Source organism: Apaloderma vittatum, unplaced genomic scaffold (assembly GCF_000703405.1).
Source record: "Apaloderma vittatum isolate BGI_N311 unplaced genomic scaffold, ASM70340v1 scaffold10043, whole genome shotgun sequence".
NCBI lineage: Eukaryota > Metazoa > Chordata > Aves > Trogoniformes > Trogonidae > Apaloderma > Apaloderma vittatum.
Window position 1 is genome coordinate 23574 of NW_009707500.1, and position 23248 is coordinate 46821.

The following is a 23248-nucleotide window of genomic DNA, read 5'->3' on the forward strand; positions in this document are numbered from 1 at the left end:
ATCTAATTTCAAAATGTTTTTTCTTAGAGCTGGATTATGTTCTGTACCTAGATTTTCCTGATTGAGCAGGGTATGATGCAGGCGTCTGCCTGCAGTGTCTCTTGAAGCTGTACGTGTTGGTTTTTCTGGGGGGTGTAATGCAACAATTAGGAGAGCTATTTAAGCATCAGTAAGGAAATGATGTATCCCATGTCTGTTGTGCTTGCTGAGAATTAGTTTTTTAGCTGGGAAGAAGTGGAAGTTCTTTCTTACAGGACTGCTCACCATCACCTGGTAAGGGTGTAAAGTGGTCCATACATTTGCCTTAAAATTTAATTCTGGACCAAAGGAATGGCCAGAATACATTTATCTCTACATCCAGGCTGAAATAGCTGTGATGTTTTTCAGTTCTGCCAAAAGTAAAAGAGTACCAGACTAGTCTACTTTGGAGTTGTTGGTAAAGTCTTTCCACTGCCAAAATGTGGAATGCCGTAGAGTAAAAATGATGGAAATACAGAGAAACAGAAAGCAGAAAAAAACCCCTCAGGATTATGTATAAATCCTGTAAGTGAGCTCTTAACATTGTCTTGGAATTTCATTTCACCAACAGTATGAAGATGTATGTCTGAGATAAAAAGGGCATTAAATTGACTTGATTAGAGAAGGCAAAACATTTTTCTGACACTTCTCAGATACTTCTGGCAGTGATTGATGGAAGAGGAGAGAGTGAATTGCTGTTACAGAAGGCTTGTAGGTATTGTCCTCATCTGATTTCCTGATTTTCCATGCTGCCAGTCTATCAATTCTTTCATTTCACAGAGAAACAATCTTAACAATTCAGTTTCTTGAAAGTTTGATAAAATTAGTTTTGTGAATAACTGGATAGAAGAGAGGCCCAAAGGAATGCCTGAGTAGCTCTTCTCCCTTCGGTGTGCTATCCAGTCAGCCCGTGCAGTGTGGAACCAGCAATAACCTCTGCTGCTCTTTGCCACAGCAGTGGTTGGGCAAGATAGAAGACATCAAGGGATATTGGAATGGGGAGGGGAGAGTTGGAGGGGGTGCACTGGGTGGGAGTTACTGTGGCGTTGGAGGATTGGTCTAACTGGGATGGAGCTAGGACGTTTAGTCATTTCTTTACAGGAATCAAATAGTATCGCCGTTCACTGAATCCTTTTACTGCTGTGGTGCCTCATCTTGAATAAATGGAGGGTCCAGCATCACTAGTTCCTTTATGGTTTCTTTTCACAAAAGCACCTTTCTGTTTTCTTTATCTGTGAAACTGACCTCACAGCAGGTTATAAATTCTCAGTGGTTTGGTAATTTAGAAATATATTATGAATTCACATTGATTTTAAAAATCCTTTTGGCAGAGTTACCAAATAAAGTACACTTGCTCTATTAAGACAGTGAAGAAAAATCTACTGTCATAACTTTTTCAAATTGAAGAAGAGCTTGATGAAATGGGATGGTAGACATTTAAATGGGAATATTAGGTACTCTTTGTTGTCTAAGTGTCAAAAATAAATTTTACTTACTTGTTTTCCAACACTTTTACACCACCAAATTAAAAACAAAACTTTTTTTAAGCCAAAGAGAATGGTATTTTTGAGGGGCACAGGGAGGAAATTAAGGTAGTGTGACTTTTTAGGCAGAGAATTTAGTGAACTTACGAGACAAATATTTTACATTTTTGTTAGTGGACAAAATAAGGACAGTGAGTTTGAGGAGATAAATTATTGTTAATATCGTTATTGGGCTCCAGCCCTGTCTCCCTCAGTCAGACTGTTTTTTTGATGCAAAAGTGATCAGTTCTCTCTCCATAGGTGGGTTTGTTTGCCATAGTGAATGCACCTTTTTGTAAGTGCAGGTGAGGGGGAAGCTGAGAGTAGGAAGAATGCCATATGTTTTTAAAAGGAACTGAAGAAGTCACAGTAGATGTGCACCAGAGAACTGGTATTTTGTGAGTTGGCACAAGTTTGCAAGTATTTGAAGCTATTCTACAACTATTTAACTGTAGGCCAGTGTAACTGATAGGTAGAAATTACCATAATATTAGGCCTTTGATCTTCCTGCAAGTTAGATATTTACTTATCTGTTTTGGAGTTTCTTTTTTTTCCTTATCCCCATGCATCCCAACCAGACTTCTGTATGCTATTCCATCTTTGAGGTGCTCTAAACCAGATACGGAGATTCAGTTTTGCAGTCAGCACATGGAAGAGTTTTAGAGCTCTGCTGCATGCAGAGTTTGGGGGTAGAAAACATTTAAGGGCTTCTTTGTTAGTTAATACCTTGCAAGAGGGAGAGAGTCAAGTTTTGAAAGACATAATTGGAAGTTGGAGATAAGCATTTGAGCTTTGAGTTCCACCATTCAAAAGATTTTTGTTTTGAAGTCGCGAAAGGCGCACATTAAGGACATCAAAAATAGCAATAAAACCACCATGAAGTAGGCTGGAGAAACAAGATTTACGTTTGACTGTGGTCTTGGAGGTCAAGTAGATACTTTGCTCTCATTCCTCAGATGTTAGGTTCTTGTTACCCCTTTCCATTTCTCATTATGTATTTACTTCCATCTTTTCAGTCAATAGTAGCAGATAAGGTTCGCCTTACTCTAGCCCAGATACTTCACCAGACAGTAAAGGAGGTAGAGGGGCAACATTGTTTTTTCCAGACTTGTGCCTGTAAACAAGTTCTTCGATTTTTTTTTTTATGTGGAGCACTGAGCTCCTTGTAACTTCTTGGAAAACAAGCCTCAGGGCTGTCCTGATCTCAATAAATGTGAGCCCTTTGATCATGAAGACAGTAGAAGGCAGAAGACTGAGCAGACGGTGTACCTCCCCCAAGTGCTATACTTGGCAGTGTTTCAAACACACAAAAGTTTTAGTGTAATTTATTTCTAGGTTGCTAGTAACTACCAGAGTAGGAGGAATGATTCTACAAGGGCAATAAATAGGAGATCAGTCATTTCCTACAACACATCCCAAATCACTCGTCTGACCCATTTGTTTTATTTCCACTTTTCTACGCTATCACTTACTGTGCTTTCTCCTCAAACCATGGTCACTAAAAAACACAGAAAACATTGCATTTGTATAGAATCTCTTCTTCCTTTCCCTCCCTCCACCTAATTTTTATTATCCGACACATTAAGAGTCAACAATGAAGCTGAATCTGGTGCTATTTGTTGCCTAAAATTTCAGAGTATCAAGGTGAAACCCAGTTAGGTGTTCTGGAAACATCATTAAATCTCCCATTTTAAGTGACCTGGTTTCTGATGGAGGTAGTTGACATCCTTTGGCCATAGTGAACTGTAGTCAAAAGGTGGTAGGTTATTTATAACGTCAGTGTATTTGATTGATAGGTAAAATGAGAGAGCTGTGCCATCATTGTATCAACTTTATTCTGGAGTGTTTGGTCTCCCAGATACTGATAATCATTTGGCATCCTGAAAAAAACAGGGTTTTAGTTAAATTGATATCAATGGGTAGCTTTCAGCCATGTCTTTTGAGTCTTTCACTTATCTATGATTTCATAATAATTAATGTTAGTGACAGATACTGCATAGATGCCAGTAAACTGTTGTCCTCTCTCCCTGATTTCTGCCTTCTGCCCTAGGAAAAGTTTATTTATGGTGGTAGTGATTTTTGTTACTACTGTTGTTTTTTTTAAAAAAGTAGTATATTAAACAACCTTCAGTTTTAAACAATTTAGATCTAGAAACTACCACTATAATTAGTATTGCATACACTGACTGTTGAGCAAAATCGTTTAGCATGCCAGCTTGAAAGCCAGGCGTCTCTAGTGTGTGCTGTCACAAGTTGTGTAACGACTTGAGTGCTGTTTCTAGTAGAGAAACCCATCATTTGGCATAGGATGATATTGGATGGAACCTCTGTGGAAAGAAATAAATTCTGTTTGTGTGTATACCTGTTAATTTGCTCTCTTGACCATAGCACAATGACTGTGCTTAGCTGGGACATTATCTGAAGATGTAGGAGTGGAAGGTCCATATTTATAATATTCTTATCTGTGGAAGAAATCGGGTGTTCTTGCTCAGCAGTTATCTCAAAATCATTTTATCCTAAGGCTGAAAGATTGTGGAATAAAACACAAACAGTGATGCAAGTACAAACCTAGAGCACAAAGTACAGTCACTACACAGAGGTTTAGTTCTGGGGACCCTGCATGGACTTTTTCAGACAATGCATTCCTATCAAGACCTAATAAGTCCGTATTTTTTGAATTTCTTCTTGTGCATTAGTGCTGTCTTAGAACGCAGCAGCAAGAAATTTAATGTGACTAGGTTATCCTACAGAAAATAGTCTTTAAAGCACTGCACCTTTGGTTTCCTGGCTATCTTCTCACCTGTCATATTGTCAGTGCATTCTCTTGCTGTAATACCTGTAGCAAAAATTATCCTAATGTCATTGAAAATGTAATGGGCAGTTTCCTTTGCAGCTGTTTTGTAACAATGTTCTCAACATTTCTAGAAAGAAGCACCTGGAAATTTTTATTTTTTTTTTAACCTGGCTGATTAGTATTTTCTGTCTTATGCGGAAAGAAGAATCCAGGCCAGTTTTGTGGAATGCTGGTATCTTCCTTTATTCCCAGCTCACACTCCGGTAGAGCTGTTACATTTAGTGCTAAACCTTGAGCCCTGGGCTAATCAGTGTTACAAAGGTTGGACTCCAAAGGATCATGCAACTGCTTTCAAGCCAGGTAGTTGAAAATTGTTCTGATGTATACGCAAAACGTTATTATTATGAGCATAATTTTTTTTCAAATCTTACCATTCAAGATAAAGAAGCTTCCTGTCATTGTGCTGACTAGGAGCATCTCGTTTATTCCATTCATTCCTCTGCACTCTATATATGCATGTACAACTTGGCAAGTATCCCCGCCCCAAATCCTTGAAGCTGTACTGGATAATAGGCACTGTAGTCAGTGGAAAATCGATGTTCTTTTCATACAGCATGATCAGAAGAAATGTGCACACTCAATAGAAGCTCTAGGTGTTCATGCTTCTGTTAAACAGCAATAATTCTTAGTACTGTGTTCAGTTTTGGGCACCGCAGCATAAGAAAGACATCAAGGTGCTGGAGCAGGTTCAGAGAAGGGCAGTGAAGCTGGTCAGGGGTCTGGAGAACAAGTCTTATAAGAAGCAGCTGAGGGAGCTGGGGCTGTTAAGTCTGGAGAAGAGGAGGCTGAGAGGAGACCTCATTACTCTCTACAACTACCTGAAAGGAGGTTGTAGCAAGGTGGGTGTTGGTCTCTTCTCCCAGTTGCTAGGACAAGAGGAAATAGCCTCAAGTTGCACCAGGGGAGGTTTAGGTTTAGGGAAAAAAGTCTTTACTGAAAGAGTGGTGAGGCATTGGAGAAAGCTGCCTAGGGAAGTGGTGGAGTTGCCGTCCCTGGAGGTGCTCAAAAAATGTGTAGACATGGCACTTAAGGACATGCTTTAGTGGTCATGGTAGTATTGGGCTGATGGTTGGACTAGATGATCTTAGAGGTCTTTTCCAACCTTTTTCACTCACAGGTGGGTTTGCAGGGTGCCAGTAATGAAATTACCTTTGCTTTACAAGGTGAGCCCTAAAAAAAAATAAAAATTGAGTGCGTGGTGGCTTACAGTCACTCTAAGACAGTATCTTAAGTTTAGGTGCAAGTCCTTATATTTTAAGTTGTGGTTAAATCATAAATCATTTACCAGAAGCGTACCTTGGATTTAGTGCTGGTCATTATCATGTTTCCCCTCCTACATGGGGGAAATGTTGCCCTTGTGCATGGTGGTTGCCCTGCAGAGTGAAAGCAAAGTGGCATGCCCAGGCCTAATACTTGAGCTCTCTATCTCATAACAGGCTGGAAACATAGACCCAGAGAGCATTTATGTTGTTCTTCCTAAACTCTCTACCCCACAACTGATCATGTCCAGCAGACCAGAAATCTTAAAACATGTCCTGGCAGGCTGGTTTTACTGTGCCAGCTGCTTGATCCAGCTCTTGCCTGAACTGCAGGCTCAGACCTGCTGGTTTTATTTCTTTTGATGAAAGTCCTAGCTGTCAGATGCTAGGTGTAGGGTTGGGGTTTTTTTTGTCTTTCAAACATCATGTTTATGAGAGATACAGAAGCATGAGCTTATGGATAGACCAGTCTTAATGGTTTACTGAACGAATAGGGAAGAGATGGATGAGTATTTTCAAAGTTCTTAAGTTGCCCTACAAGCCATGTATGTTCGATTTGTATCCAGTATGTTCAATTTGTATCCAGTTCGATTTATCGCAATGGTAAGTCCTTTCTGTAGCAACAGTCACCATTACTGCTTTGGGTCTTATTTTCTCAGGGAATTTGAAGCAGCTCACCAGCAAAATGAGACATGTAATTATTTTGCAATTTGGACATCAAATCTGATAAAACCCATGTACTTCCCTGCTTTCCTGAGCTATTGTAAAGAAAAAAAAAACAAACCCATTTTAAAAGATTTTAGGTTCTTGTTTTAGCTTGTAAAAATGGAAACAGCCAAGAGATTTTCTTTGGATCCTTTGATGCAAATTTGGAAGTTTACGAGAGTGGATTTTGCATAAATAAGAGAAATTTGGAGTGTGTCTGTCATAAAGAAAAGCCCAGGGTAGTGGACCTACTGAAAACATACCTGAGAGACTAGCGTGCCGATATGCAAGAATCACATGGCAAAACAGGGACTTTAAGTGATTTACTACTTATAATTCCTTTTTTTTTTCCCCCTCAACACTGCAGAAACCCAAATAGCTAGTTTAGTAAATACAGTAAAGGAACTAATGACAAAGAGTAACTGTGCTTAGATATTTTGTTACTGCCTATTGAGTAGTCTCAGTCAGTAATATCTGAAATGCAGTACTTTGCAAACAGTGATTCTTCCCTGTGTTTCCCTCTGTTCCAGCTCTATCCCAAATTATACATTTATTAAAAAATCGGAAGAAAATTGAAAGAACAACATTTATTTTTGCATTATTTGGATTTTTCCTCTGTAACATGTCTACTGAATTGCTCACGATTTCGTTTGTAAATATCTTAGTAATAAATTACTTTAGCAACATTTAACTTACCATCTTTTCCTGATGACCTGATCTTCCAAGGTAATTTCATCCACAACTGGATAGAAATACAGACTTACAGACAGAAAACCCCACAGGTAGTCTTGGAGCTTCTCTGTAAACCAGGATAGTAACTTTAAAAACCTTTTAATGAAATATATCTTGAATGGATGAAAGATGCTTTAAAAAGTTGAGACATTGTATATAGAAATGATTGCTAATCTGATAAATGTTTTCTTTTATCAGTTATCACAGAAGGATGCCCATTAGCAGGGTTATTGCAAGCTGTAGGCTTTTGGGAGGTAAATAGTTCATGATGGGAAAAAGGCTTTAGGAAAAACATTGTAAATGTCTTTCCTTGTTTTTAATGTTTACTTGTTCTGTCTTTGATTTTCTATACTTGGTTGCTCGTAATTTCTGCCTCGCAACCTCTTCTTAAATCCTTTTTATTATAAAATTAAACTAGCTATTTGAACAAGTCAGAATTGGGTACATAATGTCAAAATGGGTGAGTGTGCCAAATTTGCTGCCTGAAATTGGTTGTTGGATAAGAGACCGTTACATTGTGAGTTTTTCTCGTAATTTTTCTATGCTCTCTATTGGTATTGCTTCCCTTTCACAAAACTTTCTCATCATATTTTAATACTAAAGTTTGAGGGTAAGCACTGTTTTTTAAATTATAGAACTTCTATCAGTATATTCTCCTCCTTTCTTGTTGGCTATAGAAGGGGTGCAATTGTTTGCTTGCTTTGTGCATGGTGGAATTTTTGTTGGAGATATTCCCACAGGACATGTGAGGGGCAGTTTAAAAAGTAAGCCAGAATATCTACCACTGCTGTGAAGTTCTCCCTTTCCAACTTTACCTTTCTCACGTTCCCATTCCCATCACTGAACACTGCATTTTAAGTGTCTATTTTGTACTCACAAAAGGACAGAAAAACAAAATTACCATGCTGCAAGTTTGTCTTAACAGGTAATTATTCTTATTAGTCACATAAGCTATAGTTTCCATTCTCAAGTGATGGTGAGCACTTTGAACCACCATTAAAGGAAATCGAGCATGTGAGTGCTCATCTTTGAGTTGTAATTAAGTCCTCTCCTTTAGAATCCATATCTCTAAAATGGATATTACAACCTATTAGTGAAATTGTGAGAATGAGAAGTGTAATATTAAACTGCCTAACTGATAAAATTTGTTATGGTATGTACGCATTGGATGACCCCCTGGCATTTCTTAACTTACTTTGAAAACCATTCTTTAAAATTCTCTAAGAAATAGCACTGTTCTGAGATTGTCCTTCACAGCTGTTTCTTCAGGTTAGATAAGAGTAACTTATGAAGTAGGAAAAGACAGAAATTTTTTTTAAAAATAGCAAAAATTAAAATTAGTTGGAAGAGCTTGTCCAAAATGTCCTAGGCCATTTTTGCATAAATAGACCTACACTGATAGATTACTTAAAAGAACAAGGTCTGCCTGGTCTCACCCGTAGCAGAAAGTTGAGGTCCTCTATCTGTATCACGTTTATTTATTTCGCTTGAAATATAGCTAGTACCTAATCTCAAGTCAATAAAATACTTTGGTTCAAACACTTCTCATTCATTTTCTTTCTTGCTCACAATTTAACACTGAGTTGTGCTACTGTGCAGTTGCAGAAGCTGTTTACCTTAGCCTGCCTTGAGCTCTCTACTTTGATTAGATTGCTACTAGTACTTAGCTGCCAGCGATATAACTAGGTCCCATGCTTCTGCTTTATGTAGATCTGTCTTTGACAAAAGATCTGAAGTGGTTGTTTCTTGGCTAGCTGTAGATAAATCCCCTACTTAGTGACCTGCAATGTTACTTTCATGCTCAGATTCACTTTTCGTCTTCAAAATAACTGCATGCAGCCTTGGCTCTACAGAATTTTCATCCTTTCAGATGTCCATTTGTCTTTATTAAGTAATGATTATCAAAGTCCATGTTTTTGTGGTTTGACACTGCAAACTGTTCTGCTTTATCCCTTGAGTATCCATTTGAATATGTGTTTGAGCACAGTTGCTCGTAATTGTTCTGAAGTGCCTGATTGCTTTTTAGCAGAAGTTCTGCAAAACTTCATTCTGTCAGCCAAGATTTGAAACTGAAGAATTCGGTGTAATTTAAGCATCTGTTCGAAGTGTGTAGCTTTGAGTTTATTGTAATAGTTAAATTTTAAACCAGATAAAAATGCTCTATCGGATAATAAAACACAAGGAGACCAAATTTGACCTCAAGCAGGTGTCTTTCATTCCAGCTACTGCTCATATCTGTCATCCTGAAATGCTTTAAATTAAAATCATTTTGTCATAGATATTCTCTAATTATATCAATGTATCTAAATAGTGCTTTATTTTATAAATTAATATTAATCACTGTGGATCTTTTATGATTGAATGGAGGTAAATATAAACTCAGTAAGCCTAGTAATACACCCGGTAATTAAGCTTGTAAGTCCTTGTTTTAGTTTCTTTAACTTTCCTAAGCTTTGACCAACTTTTTGCCAATAAAATCTTCAAGAATAAAGCTAATGGCAAGTGTATAATATAACAGTCTTAAAAAATGACCTTTTTTTTGAGATGACCTAATTAATGTTTTTCTTAAAGTATTATGGAATGGGGAAATCATTCTTTCTGTCTGGGACATGCATTTTGATATACTAAAGAAAATCAACCTGAATTTAATTTTAATATGCCCGTCAGAGATTTCTTAAAGTGTTACTAACTTCCGTGAAGAGCTTGTCTGCAAGAGAGTTTTTGAGCTTGAGCTAAATATGACTTTGCAATTGCAACAGTATCAGCTGAGGGAACTGGGGTTGTTTATATTGCTCTCTACAACTGCCATAAGGGAGGTTGTAGAAAGGTGGGGATCGGTCTGTTCAACTAAGTAACAAGTGATAGGACAAGAGGAAATGGCCTCAGGTTGTGCCAGGAGAGGTTTAGATTGGGTATTAGAAAGAATTCCTTTGCTGAAAGGGTTATCAGGCGTTGGAACAGGTTGCCCAGGGTAGTGGTGGAGTCTCCATCCCTGGAGGTATTTAGGAGTCATGTAGACATAGTGCTTAGGGTTATGGTTTAGTCAAGGACTTGTCAGTGTTATGTTAGTGGTTCGACTCAGTGATCTTAAGGGGTCTTTTCCGGTCTAGATGATTCTGTTACCATGGGCCAAGCACCTGATGTGAGTGCAGAGAACTTCTTCCATGGGTAGGTTATCCATGGCTCTCATGAATCTAAGCAATGAGCAGGTGAAAACTGATGGGTTTAATGCAAAACTTGGACAAGTTCCCACAGAACTTGGCGCCAGAGGCTGCAGAGACTAAGAAGGGACTCAGGACTAGACATTACAGTAGAGAATGAAACAGGTGATCAGCTGACTGAGAAGAAAGGGAGTGACTGGCCAGAGAAGCGTGGTGTTGTGAAGGACTGAAGTGGGAGGAAGCAGAATTCCTTTGGACTAAGAGAATGGGAGCAAAAACTGGCATGAGGTGATAGAGAGATCTGATGGAGATATTATGTAAGTAGAGAAGAGGGACAGGCTGAGCATAGGACTGGGGAGAAATAGGTGGAACTGGAAACAGATGCGGCCAAAAATATAGACTAACTGATAAATACAGACCAAGACTGGAGAGGAAGGAATTTGGATATGAAGCTAGAAAGGGAGGAAATGGGAACAGTTAAGCAAAAAACAGTTGTGGATGTTTTTATTACATGTGAATACAGTCATGATAGGATCCTGAGAAGCATTGTACAGCCTTGTTGGACAGAGAGGTTCGTTCTAGAAGCAGTGTTCCAGGAATGGAGTTGGAGATGTCCATTCACCTCAGGACTGGGGTGAATGAGATTTGAGACCCGGGTTCAGGGTGGAAGGAGCTGGACAAAGAAATTGCATTTTCAAAGAATGAGAAGAATAGTTTATGACCACTGTGAAGCAATTCACATTTCTGGTAATTGCTCTTCAGATGGGAAATGTTCCTGTTTGTTCCTATTCACTACTGCTGCACTCAGTAGTTTATGATTTGAAGATCTGCCCTGTATTCCTGTCTGTACCACAGCATAACAGTTGATGGCGGACCAAGTCAGTTAATCAAGCTTTCCCCAGATGGTCACTAATTTAGTTTGTGGGTTTCAAACTTCTGAGTTTGTTGCTTCCTATTGCTTCATTTGCTGACAAGCCAAGGAGTCTCTAATAATTTAATTTAGAAAATTTTCTTTGAAGCATTAAGTTGTTTGTAACTTTTAAGTACCAGGAAAAATGGGCTACTCAAAATTAGAGAATGTATTGCATTTTGAACTGTCAGCTCAAAGAAGTTTTCTGAAGAATAAATTGTGTCTTGTGATTGTGAAGTATGCCATTAGAAAAACTGTGAGAATATCAGCAAAACTGCAGAGTAATGCGTACAGTTAGTAATGCGTGGGGCAACGCATAGACCAATAAGGAATAAACAAAGTAGTCACTAGGTAGGTGCTCACTGTTTTAGTGCTACTTATTTTGCTCTAAATGGTAAGACCTAATGGAAGGCTGATAGATGTTAATGTACTGAAAAGCTGAGGCTTTCTTCCAAAAATATGTTTTCTAGTAAACAGGGGAAAATGTGTAATGGAAGATTAATTAAGTCAATCCTTTCCTAAGCTTGTCATAACTGTCCTGGATTTTTTGGCTCTGTGTGTGTAGCATATAGATGTGTTCAGCTCAGTTCAGTGTCTTAAATGAAAGTTGTTTCAGCATCTTTTTTTCATCCTTAACACTGGAAAATAGATTGACCCTTTAAACATAGTGTCGAAGAATGTGAGGCCATGCCTAATTTTTAAAGGCAGCACAAAATTTAACCCTACTCATCTGCTTTCCAGAGTGATAGTGAGGCTTGTCTGACTCTTTCAAGTCTAGTTGTTAGTCTTCCTTGCAGAAAAATTACCCAGACTGTGTGAGGCGTTAGCTTTTAACAAAGTTGAGTCCATAAACAAATTTCTGTACTTCACAATGCAGGTATCAGGATATCGCACACCATTTGCCTTTGTCTGAGCCTTTGAAGATTTCTAGTGGTTTCTGTGCTCTCACAGTATGTGAGAAGCTTTTGCTCTGTGACAGAACTCTGACAGCTGTACCTGAAGACTGGAAGGTTGGAATGGACCTAGAAAGTCAGAGATCTTGGTTTAAATGCAGTGTACATACAGGCCATGGATGCTGATGTACATGCATGCCCCCAACACCTTAAAAGTCTTTTAAGCCTTTTGGATTGTGTTTTTCTGTATGGAAAGTATTGATTTCCAGTTTAATTACTTGTGCTATCTTATTCTTGCTTTGGAATCCGTCTTTTTTTTCTTTTGCTTTGCTATACATTTTCTGCCATGCAGTGTTTTGATGCATGCCATAGCCTTAGTGATCACATGAGGGTTCAAAGTCATATTAATATTGTGAAGGGAAGGCATATCAGTAAATTTCCCTGTTATTTCAGCTGTAGCACCTCTCTACAGTAATTTCAGAAAATCTGTATTAACATCTATTTCATCCGGAAGGGAAAATATTCTCTGCACTGCACAACCTATTTGGCCTGCCCACATTTTTATTATTAGTGTCTAATAAAAAATTATTTGGCTTTTTTGCCTGATACTTATTTGATAGAGAATTACTATTAATCTAAATGTGAAAACTATATTGTTAGCATCGCTTTCACAAAATAGCCATATTCTACACTGTTGAGTAATGGCAACTGTAGTAATCAGTAGGATTCTAATGAGCAAAGTAAGTTCTTCTAATTATCTCATAAACCTACTTGTATGACTGGAAGTACAAAAAAATTATTGTTTGAAAGTACTATTATCTTAGACTGCTGAAGAAATTAAAGAGACTTTAATTCCATACATCAGGTTGCCCATGTATCCCAAGAGTAAGGTTCTCCATAGGTAGCTAGCAATGCAAATTATGCTCAGGATAGCAAAAGAAAACATCATACTTCTGCGTGTCTTTAACTGTTTAAAGAAAATAGCTTGAATCTTGCCTCATTTACGCAGGAGTAATTTGAAGTGTATCTTAAAATCAACATAATGAAAATGAAATTTAAATTCTTCATGAGGATTTCTGCATTAGAAGCGTCAACAATATGATTAAATTGTTACTTGGTTGTATAGTATAGAGCATTTCTAATAGAGCAATATTATTAGAATAGCACCTAGATACCCCCATTCCCACTCCTCTGCTTTAAGTACGTCACACTCTCAATGTATACACTGAGGAAGAAGGTTGTAGGTACATGTTCATGTTGTTACAATAAAAAAGAAAGACTAGACATACGACTATTATTGATAATAAGTACTTGATACTTGTATTCCAAAAGTCCAGACTACTTAGGTAATGCCAGGACTATATGAGCAGCCTTAAAAACGTATAAGCAAACCCTTTTAACAGTGACTAGTGATGTTAAATAGAATCAAACTGTGAAACAGCCCTTTGAAAGTAAGTCACAACTGCAAAGTCATGTTACTTGAAAATCATCCCTCTTTTGAAGTTGCTCACCAGTCCTGAAAATTGGTCATTTCCAGTGATTTCTAGAATGGTTTTGGAAGTGACATGGAAAATGAGGGGCTCTGGCTAACATGAGTATTTCTACTTGTGGGGGAGGATTGTTGTGGACATCTAACCTGTAGTTGCAGGTGTTACATATGCTGTGGATTACCAAAATTGTATTAAGATTGTATTAAAATTGCATTCTGCATCTTATACTGCATCAATAAGATAATGGACTATGAAACCTCATGTAATTTTTATTTAATTTTATAGTAAAAACCTTGAGCAAACTTTCTCAGAGATCTCTTTTTGAGAAGGCACAAGGAACAAGTTTTGACTCCTTGAGAGCGTGCATTATGCTCAAGATGTTAGCGAGAGGAAGAACGCTGCATTATATGGGAGTCCAAATTTATGAGAACATTTTTCTTAGTGAGAAAAAGGAGCTTACTGTCAGGAATATTGATCAAGCTGATACTCACTAGGCAACAAGTCCCAGGCAGAATCTATATGGAAAATGCTGGATGTCAGAAATGTGATGTTGCTATGGAAATGATTTATTGTCAACTAAAGAGAATTTTAATGGAGTCAAGCACCTAGCCACCTGATTTAAAGCACATTTCAGATTTTGGAGTAAAGTCTTGAGAGAATATAGATGCAAAGTGTGATCTGTGTATAGTTGCCTGGCATCATGCTTCAAGCGTATGAAGGGATACTGATTTGCTGCTTCACATTCTTCATTGACAGAAAAGGAACTTAAGTCAGGATTCATCTGATTCAAACACCATTTACAAGAATTAACTGCTGGAATGATTTTGTAGTTAATTTATTCTACTGATTTTGGGTGTTTTGAGCATTTTTTGGTTCTGATTACAGTTCTACTCATCCTCTTCTGTACAGCAGTACATCTTCCACAACGGAAGCCAGGCCTCCTGGCTTCAAACTTGCTCAAAGCCCTCAGTGCCCAGTGCTCTTTCTCCAGCCATCCTGCTTCTGAAAATGCTGCTTCTGGTTAACTAGCGTTCTGTATATTGCCAAATTGTTTGTTTTACTAAACAATGAAACCTGTCTTTTCCTCTAACTTTAAAATCTGTTCCCTAAAATAATAGTCAGGAGTATATCTCTGTATTCTGGGCTAAAACAGGTAGTGAGAAAGACAATAAGTAGGGGGCTGATGAGCTCAGTCAGTTGAGCATAGCGCTAACAACGCTAAGGTCACGGATTCGATTCCCATTCAGTCCCCATGTGTTGCCTGATCTAGTCGAGAGGTGGTATCCCTGGCGGCAGGGAGGCTGGATTAAAATGATCTCTAAGGTCCCTTCCAGCTTAGGCCATTCTACGGTTCTGTTATTGGCATTTTACGTGCTGGCAAAGGACTATGACTCTTGCGCAGAATCAACTCACTGAGGCCTCTGAGTGCTGCCATAATATTAGCTATGAAACAGTAAGCTATAGCCTTTGGCCATTACTGTAAGGATACAGTATCAGGATGCAGCCCTTCATTTCCACAGCCATGTCCTGAAGTCACTTTTGTCAGAGAGAATGTTTTGAGCAAGCATGAGCAAGTGATGGTTTTCCTTGGACCAAGAGACTTGCAGTTTTAAGACTTTTTTTGTCATCTCTATCACAAAAGGAACACTGCTTTGCCGTGTGTACTGTCACCAAGTGTTTGAAGTTCTGCTGACTAGGCTTCTGTGATATTTTCACCGTGTTTAGTATCTCGTCAGACTCTGAAATGTATATAATGTTTACTTTTTCAATATAAATGATACCAAGAAATTGATGATCCTAATTCAGGGACTCTTATTTCTCTCTTTCTGTGTGAAAAGATACTTATTTTTTATTAGCTTCGCATTATGTTCTCATTGTTTGCTTATTGCCCTTAATAAGAAGGCCACACTGCCGCTCGTAGTCCCAAACTTTGCCTTTATGTGTGTTGGACCTTGTCCGATAATCTTCAACATGGCCCAGATACTTAACATTTGTACAACTGTATTGGGTTCTACTACCAAAAGGTCTTTTCATTGGCCTTCCTTTTTACTCTGTGCTACTAACAGTATAGAAAAATGTTTAAAACTATGTTTAGACCTTGAAAATAGCACAATTGTCTTTTATAAACATTTTGCACAGTGTTTTTATTCTTGCTGAAACTTTCACATGTTTATATTTGGCAGTTTTAGTGTAGACTTTTTTTTCCCACTGTTACTTAGAAGTGGTTATAATCACTAGATCTTGGTTATCCATGGGCTGATTATCCAGGCTGTAGATTAACTATTTTTCTTGTTATTTCCAGCCATCCTGAGGCTGGAGCAAAGCTTGCAGCCACACTAAGCAGCATCTGCATTTGATGTGTTGTGAATTACAGTGTGTTTCCATGAAGTGCCATTTTGCCTGCTAATGCTTAGTCTCTTTTGCGCTCCAGAGAAATGTGTTTCCAAGTTCCTGAAATGTAAATATTCCTATAAATTGTATCCTAATCTTCCTACATTTTGGAATAACTATTTTCATTTTATAGCTGGAATTCTTGTCCATTATGTCTTATATTCTTAATAGGTGAGCACTGATTATGTTATAGTACACTGATTTGCAATGTTAAATACTTGTATAATGTTGTTTCATGTGACAAGTGCCTCATAATCATTAAATATATGAATTATGAGTGGTTTGACCTGAAATTCTAAGTCTCCAGAAAGTTTCTGAAAACTCAGATCCATAAATGCACTGATGCAATATGTTTTTTATTATAAAAGTTAATACAAAATACTTTTGTTTGGTCAACGTGGTGGGGCTGGTCAACAGGCCTGGTTAGATGGTATTTGGTTGTTTTTTATTCTTTCATCAGTATGAACTGAAAGTAACTTATTTGACATCAGTACGTTTATCCTGTCATACTCTGTGAGTGATAGTTGAGTACTTGAATCAATTATCCTTAATATCGTTTCTAAGAATGATCCCAATAATCCCTAATTTTGCTAGCCACATGGAGAAACAGATGTAGTTGTGTTAACTGGGATTATCTTCCCTTTTTAGCATTTATGTACTTACAACTCAAAGCAAAATAATCCCATAGCTATGCTTCCAAAGTCTGACGTTGAGAAAATGTGAGAGCTAATGCCTCTGCCTCCCACATATCCAGTTCTCTGGGTTCTCACCTGTTAAAGGGTGTTTCGTCATTTCACTTACAAAAGGATTACTTTATTTGGAAAATATTGAGTGCACTAATTAGCAGAGATGGTATTAGCAAAAGAGCCTCATATTGAATTCTTCTGCATTACAGGAGTACAAACGCAAGCTAGCCAGAGTGTCCCAAGTACGGAAAGAACTCAGGTCACGCATCCAGAATCTGCCTGATCTCTCTCGACTTCCCAACGTCACGGGCAGCCACGTACACCTACCGTTCGCTGGAGACATCTACAGCGATGACTGATTAGGAGAACATCCTTCCATAACCTCTACTTTTCTGTGAAATGAGGGGTAGGTCAGAATGATTGGTACTCTTGTAGTATTATTTTTGTATATTGTTGGAGAGTGTCAGTAAAAAAACTCTAATAATTTATAAAAAATGGTTTAAAAAGTTGATTTGTTTACTATTTTATTGGCGAGTGAACATAAGGGTACATTTATAAAAGTGGCATCTGTGTCTATTACATTGAAGAATGGATAATTATCTTATCTTTTGTAAAGATTTTAGTTGGGTGCCCTGTAAAAAAACATGCTAAGATTTTTCTTATGTACCCTATATTTATTGTAGATCAACGTATAATCAACATATACTTCTAAATTGAGACGTTTCAATTGCTAGTGAGGGAGTGAAATGTGGAAATCACAAGCTTACGTTTGCAAGAAGGTTGATGCAATTTAATCCAAAGTTAAAAGTGATCTTACTGTCCATTACATTTAAATTACCCACTCCCAAAACAAGTCAGGTGAAGGTTTTTTGAAGTAAATGTTAATAACCAATTTTGTATTGGAAACATAAATCTTGTTACACTGAGTGGATCTTTAAATGACTCAAAATACTGCATTATTCTAGTATCATTTAAAAGTCAGCATAAGAATCTGTGCAATCGATCAGTTCAATTATGTTTCAAAATTGTAACTTTCTTTTCACAGCTGCTTAGTTTCTAAATTGAGGGACCATTCATTTGTACTCTAATACCTTTCTAGAACATCCGTCTCCATCTAAAAAAGTTAATCCCACAAATGTGAAACCATTTTACAGCTTTAATTAAATTGAAAGGTCATTCTCTAAACTGTCTCAATCATTAAATGCCCATTATAACGATTTTACAAGCTATGCATTATGCACACGTGCAGGAACACAATGGCACAGCCGTGCTGTGTACATCCTCTTCCACTGAGAAACCCTGGAGGTGGGCAGGGGCTCTCAGGCCCCCACCTCCACCAGCTCCAGCAAACATCTCTAGATCTTGATGGCCTTTTCTCACAGAATGGGAGGAGTCAGTTCAGGCCTGTGTGTAAGTCAAACAGTAGTTGTTGAGGAGTGATTTTAAAAAATGCCTAGCTCTACCTTTGGCATTCAGATGACCTTAAAAACCTGAACAGCAAGTGCTTGAGCCAGATGTATCATCAGAGTCTTCAATAATTGCAGTTTGTTCATGGGTCTGCTCTTCTCAGGCATTGTTTTACATCAGTTAAATTCACAGTTTACAAGTTTAATACTCCTTCTCACATGAAAGAATTCTTTTAGAAAAATCTATTCTTCCTTTTCAAAAACCACAACAATTCAAAATAGTCCTGGATTGAAATTGTTGAAGATAGTGATCCATCACTTGATACTGACTTCTACTGGGCTAATTGCTAGAATACTTGTTGGATGTGAATGGAGAATAATCTTTCTCTTTCAAGTAGATATATTTGGACATAAGCACCTCAGTCCAGTTATCTTTTTTCATGGAAGTTGCGATGAATTAGACCTCAGTCAAGTAGGAAAAAAACCCCAAAGATAAAAATACAAGCTGTTGGCATAGCATTTCATAGCATGCAATATAGGACACTAATTTCATAAAAAATTCTGACTGAAGGTAGGAATGCTGGAAATAGTTCATCAGAGCTCACTAGCTGTCCAAAGATCTCTGAGTTTTGAGTGGCAATTTTCCTATCATAGGAAAACAGAGCTAAATGTAATGAATCCAGAGGAGTGGGGTTTTAAGTCTGATATGCAAAGTGAAGTAACAATACTGGCATCTTTTCAGCAGAGTTTCTTCATAAGGAAATGAATGTTCAAGTACAGTTCTAGTGTTTTAAATATTTCTGTTCTAGTATGTTAGACTCAGCTCATAAATTCTTACATATATATATATATATGTACATTGCAGTTGCAGTTAAATCTTGGTCTTGATAAAGAATAGCACCAAATTTTTTATAAATTTGTGATAAATATTAAAGCAGCTTAATCTATTCAGAATTTTAAAACAAACCATAAACCAAGAAGGATAAATAGTGAGTTCAAAGTTGAATCCCATCTGTGGAAAACTTAATTGCTACCCAGAGGAGGTTTTAAGTGTTTAGCGTGCATTGAAGGATCTAAGTCTTCAATACTCAAACCCATAGGGAATTAAGCTTAAACAATCTTTTGGTACCTTAATTAAAATAAATTAATTATAATAATAAAATTGAATGCTGCATTCCTTGATCTCTCAAGAATATTTAAAAAGATGTGACACTTACTTCACTAGACTTGTTTTGTCCTATTCGTAACTCTTAGTGATAATGTTGCTTATCTACAGATAATGTAGAACTGATAAAAGAATGAGGAAAAATCTCTACTTCTTGATATATATAAGTTTTAATTCTGAGAAAGTGCTATTTTCTGGACATGTTTTTATTTTACTGTGAAAATGTTTACTCCAAGGAATATTTCATAGCTGGGTTTTTGGAAATGATCCCTCAACTTTTATTTGGAAAAGAGGACTTGCGGAAGGTAAACATCACTCTTACAGCAAGTGTCATATATTAGTGGCTAAATGGTATGTTGATTTTTGTTTATATGGGAAAGGCATCACGTGTCAACTAGTTAAAAGATCTGTATTGTAACTGTAATAGTATAGGAGGAGATCACATGGTATGATACAAGTGCAGCCCTGTAGTATCAAAAAAATACCTCCAAATTCTCAGGTTCCAAAGCTTAACGTATGTACTTCTGACATCTCAGGAAGAAAAGAGGGTGGGTGAGGAAAGGAAGGGTGCCTAGGAGCTGGAAGCAAGGACATGCCTAGGTGGAAATGAAAAGCAAAACAAATGTCAGCTTTTGTCAAAACAGAAGTAACAGTCTGCAAATGGGCAGCACAATGTTTTAGCTTCAGATGGGAGTTTTCAACAGAGCTGCTTTGGGGTGTCCCCACCCTGGGAAAGAAAAGGTGTGGGTGTACTCTACCCATCTCTTGTAACGTGGTCTGACTACTCAACCCAGAACACCCACCCTACAAAAGGAACAATTATAAAATATATTAACATTTTTCATCTAATATTAAAAACATAAGAATTAGATTATTTTCTTCACTATATTGCACTTTCATTGAACGTTCTTTGAAAAAAGCAGATTGCTGCAGCTCTTTGCCATATGGGAGTGCTTACCTTAGAGGTCACTGGCACTGCTTGTATATTCTAGTGCTTGCAGACTCAAGCTGAGTTTTTGCAGAATGTTTTGAAAGATATCAGGAATATTACCCTACTTCTGTGGCTTTAAAAATAAATGTGAAGCCCTTAGTTATAAAAATTACCATTCTTAGAAATTGTGTTTCATTATTCCTTTAGAAAATTAAACTACAGCCTGCAGTAACATTAGCTTGTCTGTTTCACTCCATTAATGTTTGTATTAATATATTAAAACACATCAGTTAATCCCTAGCAGCACAACCCAAACTACATGCTTATTGCATATTTGATCTGAGTAGTCTTCTGAATGTCGAACAGAGAGATTTCATGTTGATAAATTCACATTCCTCTTTACTTGAAGCTTAACAAGACAATGTGTTAGGATTTCCACAGACTAATACTGCTCTCACAAGTCAGTGGTAACTGAGTCTGGTACTTCAGTGGTGACCCAAAATACAGAGGTAGGATGCAGCAGCCCCCTGTGCAGCTGACCATGGAAGACATGGACATCATACGCAGGCTCGACTGGCCCTTTCCAGAACAGCTGGGGTTCAACCTTCTGAAACGTAAGCAAATAGATTTGTGGGCGTGGGGTTTTTTTCCAGTGAAAAAGTTAGTGAACTAGAAAACCAGCACATCTAAAATCTGACAGGTTACATTTATAAATATTTAGGGCCAGTTCTGCTCATTACTCATGCATATAATCACAGTGACTATTCCTGCAAGTAAAGAAAGCAGACTCAAATGTAGTGTCTGAAGTGGATCTTTTTTTTAATGAATGACCAATTTTGTCTCGGCTCCTATTTCAGTGTGTCAGTTATCTTAATAAGTAGGAAATTTCTTCCATCTTGTTATTTAGAAATCTAATCCTGGTTTCATCTTTACAATATTTAAAGTATCCTACTAAGCATGATGTTTTTGTGGGAATTTGCAAAAGTTCAATAGCACTCGTTACTTGTTTGCAACAGAAATAGACTCATTTGTTAAAAGCTAACAAGAAAAGTTTGAAAAGTAAAGATGTTTCATTATTGTGCTTTTCTGACAGAACTTGTAATCTTTGTCCTTGTAATTTATGTCCTCAGAATAACACCTGTATGTACGCTCTTTCATATTTAATAGAATAAAACATTGTTGTAAAAACATCTTTGAAATCATGGCCTCTTGCTTGTCTACTCAATGTTACGGTGTGAAATGGCTTTGATGTAAACTGTTCCTGTACTTAGGAGTCACACAAAATCTGATGATGCAGGGTCAATGCTAATTTTGAAGTTTATTACTCTGTATGTGTAGTTTGTGTGACAATTTCCGGAGAGGAGGCAGTACATTAAGAATTCTGAGGTCAAATCTCTAGAACTGTAACTTTATTAAAAAGGAATATTGTTCATATACCATCTAATTTGGCTGAAGTTTGTGTTTCTTCAGAGGTGGGGCTGAATGTGAGAGAAGCTGTTGTAATATGCCAGCTTGAGATTCCCAATACTCAAAACTGCAAAAAATGGCTCAAAAGGATGTTTCAAAATAAAACACCCTTTAGTTGAGCTGCTTGTTTTAAGACACACTGTCACCTTTTCAGTATGTGGTATGATGCTATTACTGTCAATGATATACACACCAGTGCATATGTAGAATTTGTATGAGCTGGGAAAGAACTCACTCTATAAATACCTGTATACAGGGCTGTGTGCTTAACAGAGAACCTTCTTTGTCTTGCTTTACGAAGTTTGGGTGAAATTCTGGCCTCACTGAAATCACTGAGGTCATTTCCTCTCTATAGAGTTGTTCTTCCTACTCTTCAAGCACAATCCAGTAATGCTGCGTGGCAGAGGTTTGGCGAGAAGGCTCAGCAATAGTCTGTTGCAGCCAACAGTTAAACCTTCAGTGTTTCAGTGAGTACAGGAATGTAATATATTCTGAAGGGAAGAGTGCATCAGATGCGGGTATGTGGGGGTGTATATATATAGATATGTGTGTGTGTGTGTGTGTAAATATATTTGGGTATACATATGTAAATACCTATAACCACCATATATAGAGATGTGTTTTCAATATCCCGATTCTGTAAAAGTCCAGTAACAGACTGTGTGCATTTGAGGCTTAGGAATTACATAAAAGCTCTTCAGATGGAAAATACTAACAGTATTTCTGCCCAGCATTTTGAAGCACACTTGCAAAACAATGGATGGCACATACTGAATGATTTTTTTTTTCCTTTTCTTTCCACAGTAGTGTGATGGCTTGCAATAGCAATACCTTATACCACCACACGGGGACACGTCTAACAACTCTGGTAATTGCAAAGAAAAAGCTGTTGTTTGGGGCATGACAAGAGTCTGTCTACACTAACCAACAGCACACTGCAATGGTGACATGCCTGGAGTGCAGAATACCTGAAGCTCAATGCCTGCAATTCACAGTACACTTTTTGATGTGTGCTTCAGGCTAGTTCTCCCTGTGATCCAGTGGACTCGTCGTCCATTAGCATTTGCAGCTCACTGGTTGTGCCCTGGATCACGCCTTTTTTCCGTTACCTGTAGTTTTATCCAAAAGGAATGTGACTCATTCTCTGAGACCACTTGGTATTGTGTCAAACACACTGTAAACAGATTTGATCTAACTCATTGAGGTTGATGCAACGTATGGCAGATACTCATGCTGTTTTCACGTAAGCCTCATAGGAACCACAGCAGTAGAGCACATAGTGTATGTACTTTTAATATAAAAATTTATTGCAAAACTTGTTTTCCAAATACTTTTGCATAATGTGCATTTTACATCAACAAGATTGAAGTATTATTCCAGAAGATGGGATCTCAAATACAGCAACAACAGGTGAATTAATGCCAAGTTCTACATTGGAAAAGGCCTAACTCCAAGGTCCGTATTTTGATCAAAGAATGACAATTTGATCCTACACGTACGTAAGAAACAAATGGCAGTGAACCTTTCGAAGTTTCTGTGTGAGTGAGACTGTAAGTAGAATTTGCAACCAACTATTCTCCTCTGTGCTGGATTACTTTCAAGTCTGCCAACTTATTTGTGGATCTTATTTCTTAAGTGGTGTTCACCGAGAATGAAT

General features: G+C 37.6%; 1 protein-coding gene across 1 annotated transcript in view; it reads left to right on the top strand.

The window, feature by feature from the left end:
- RPRD1A (regulation of nuclear pre-mRNA domain containing 1A) overlaps positions 1–16981 on the top strand; it is a gene marked incomplete at its 5' end in the record, with an annotated part of 29730 nt that extends 12749 nt beyond the window's left edge. The window contains one exon of the mRNA XM_009866224.1: positions 16832–16981. Within this exon, the coding sequence (XP_009864526.1) occupies positions 16832–16981 (150 nt within the window). The remainder of the gene's footprint in view (positions 1–16831) is intronic.
- Positions 16982–23248: the final 6267 nt, after the last annotated feature.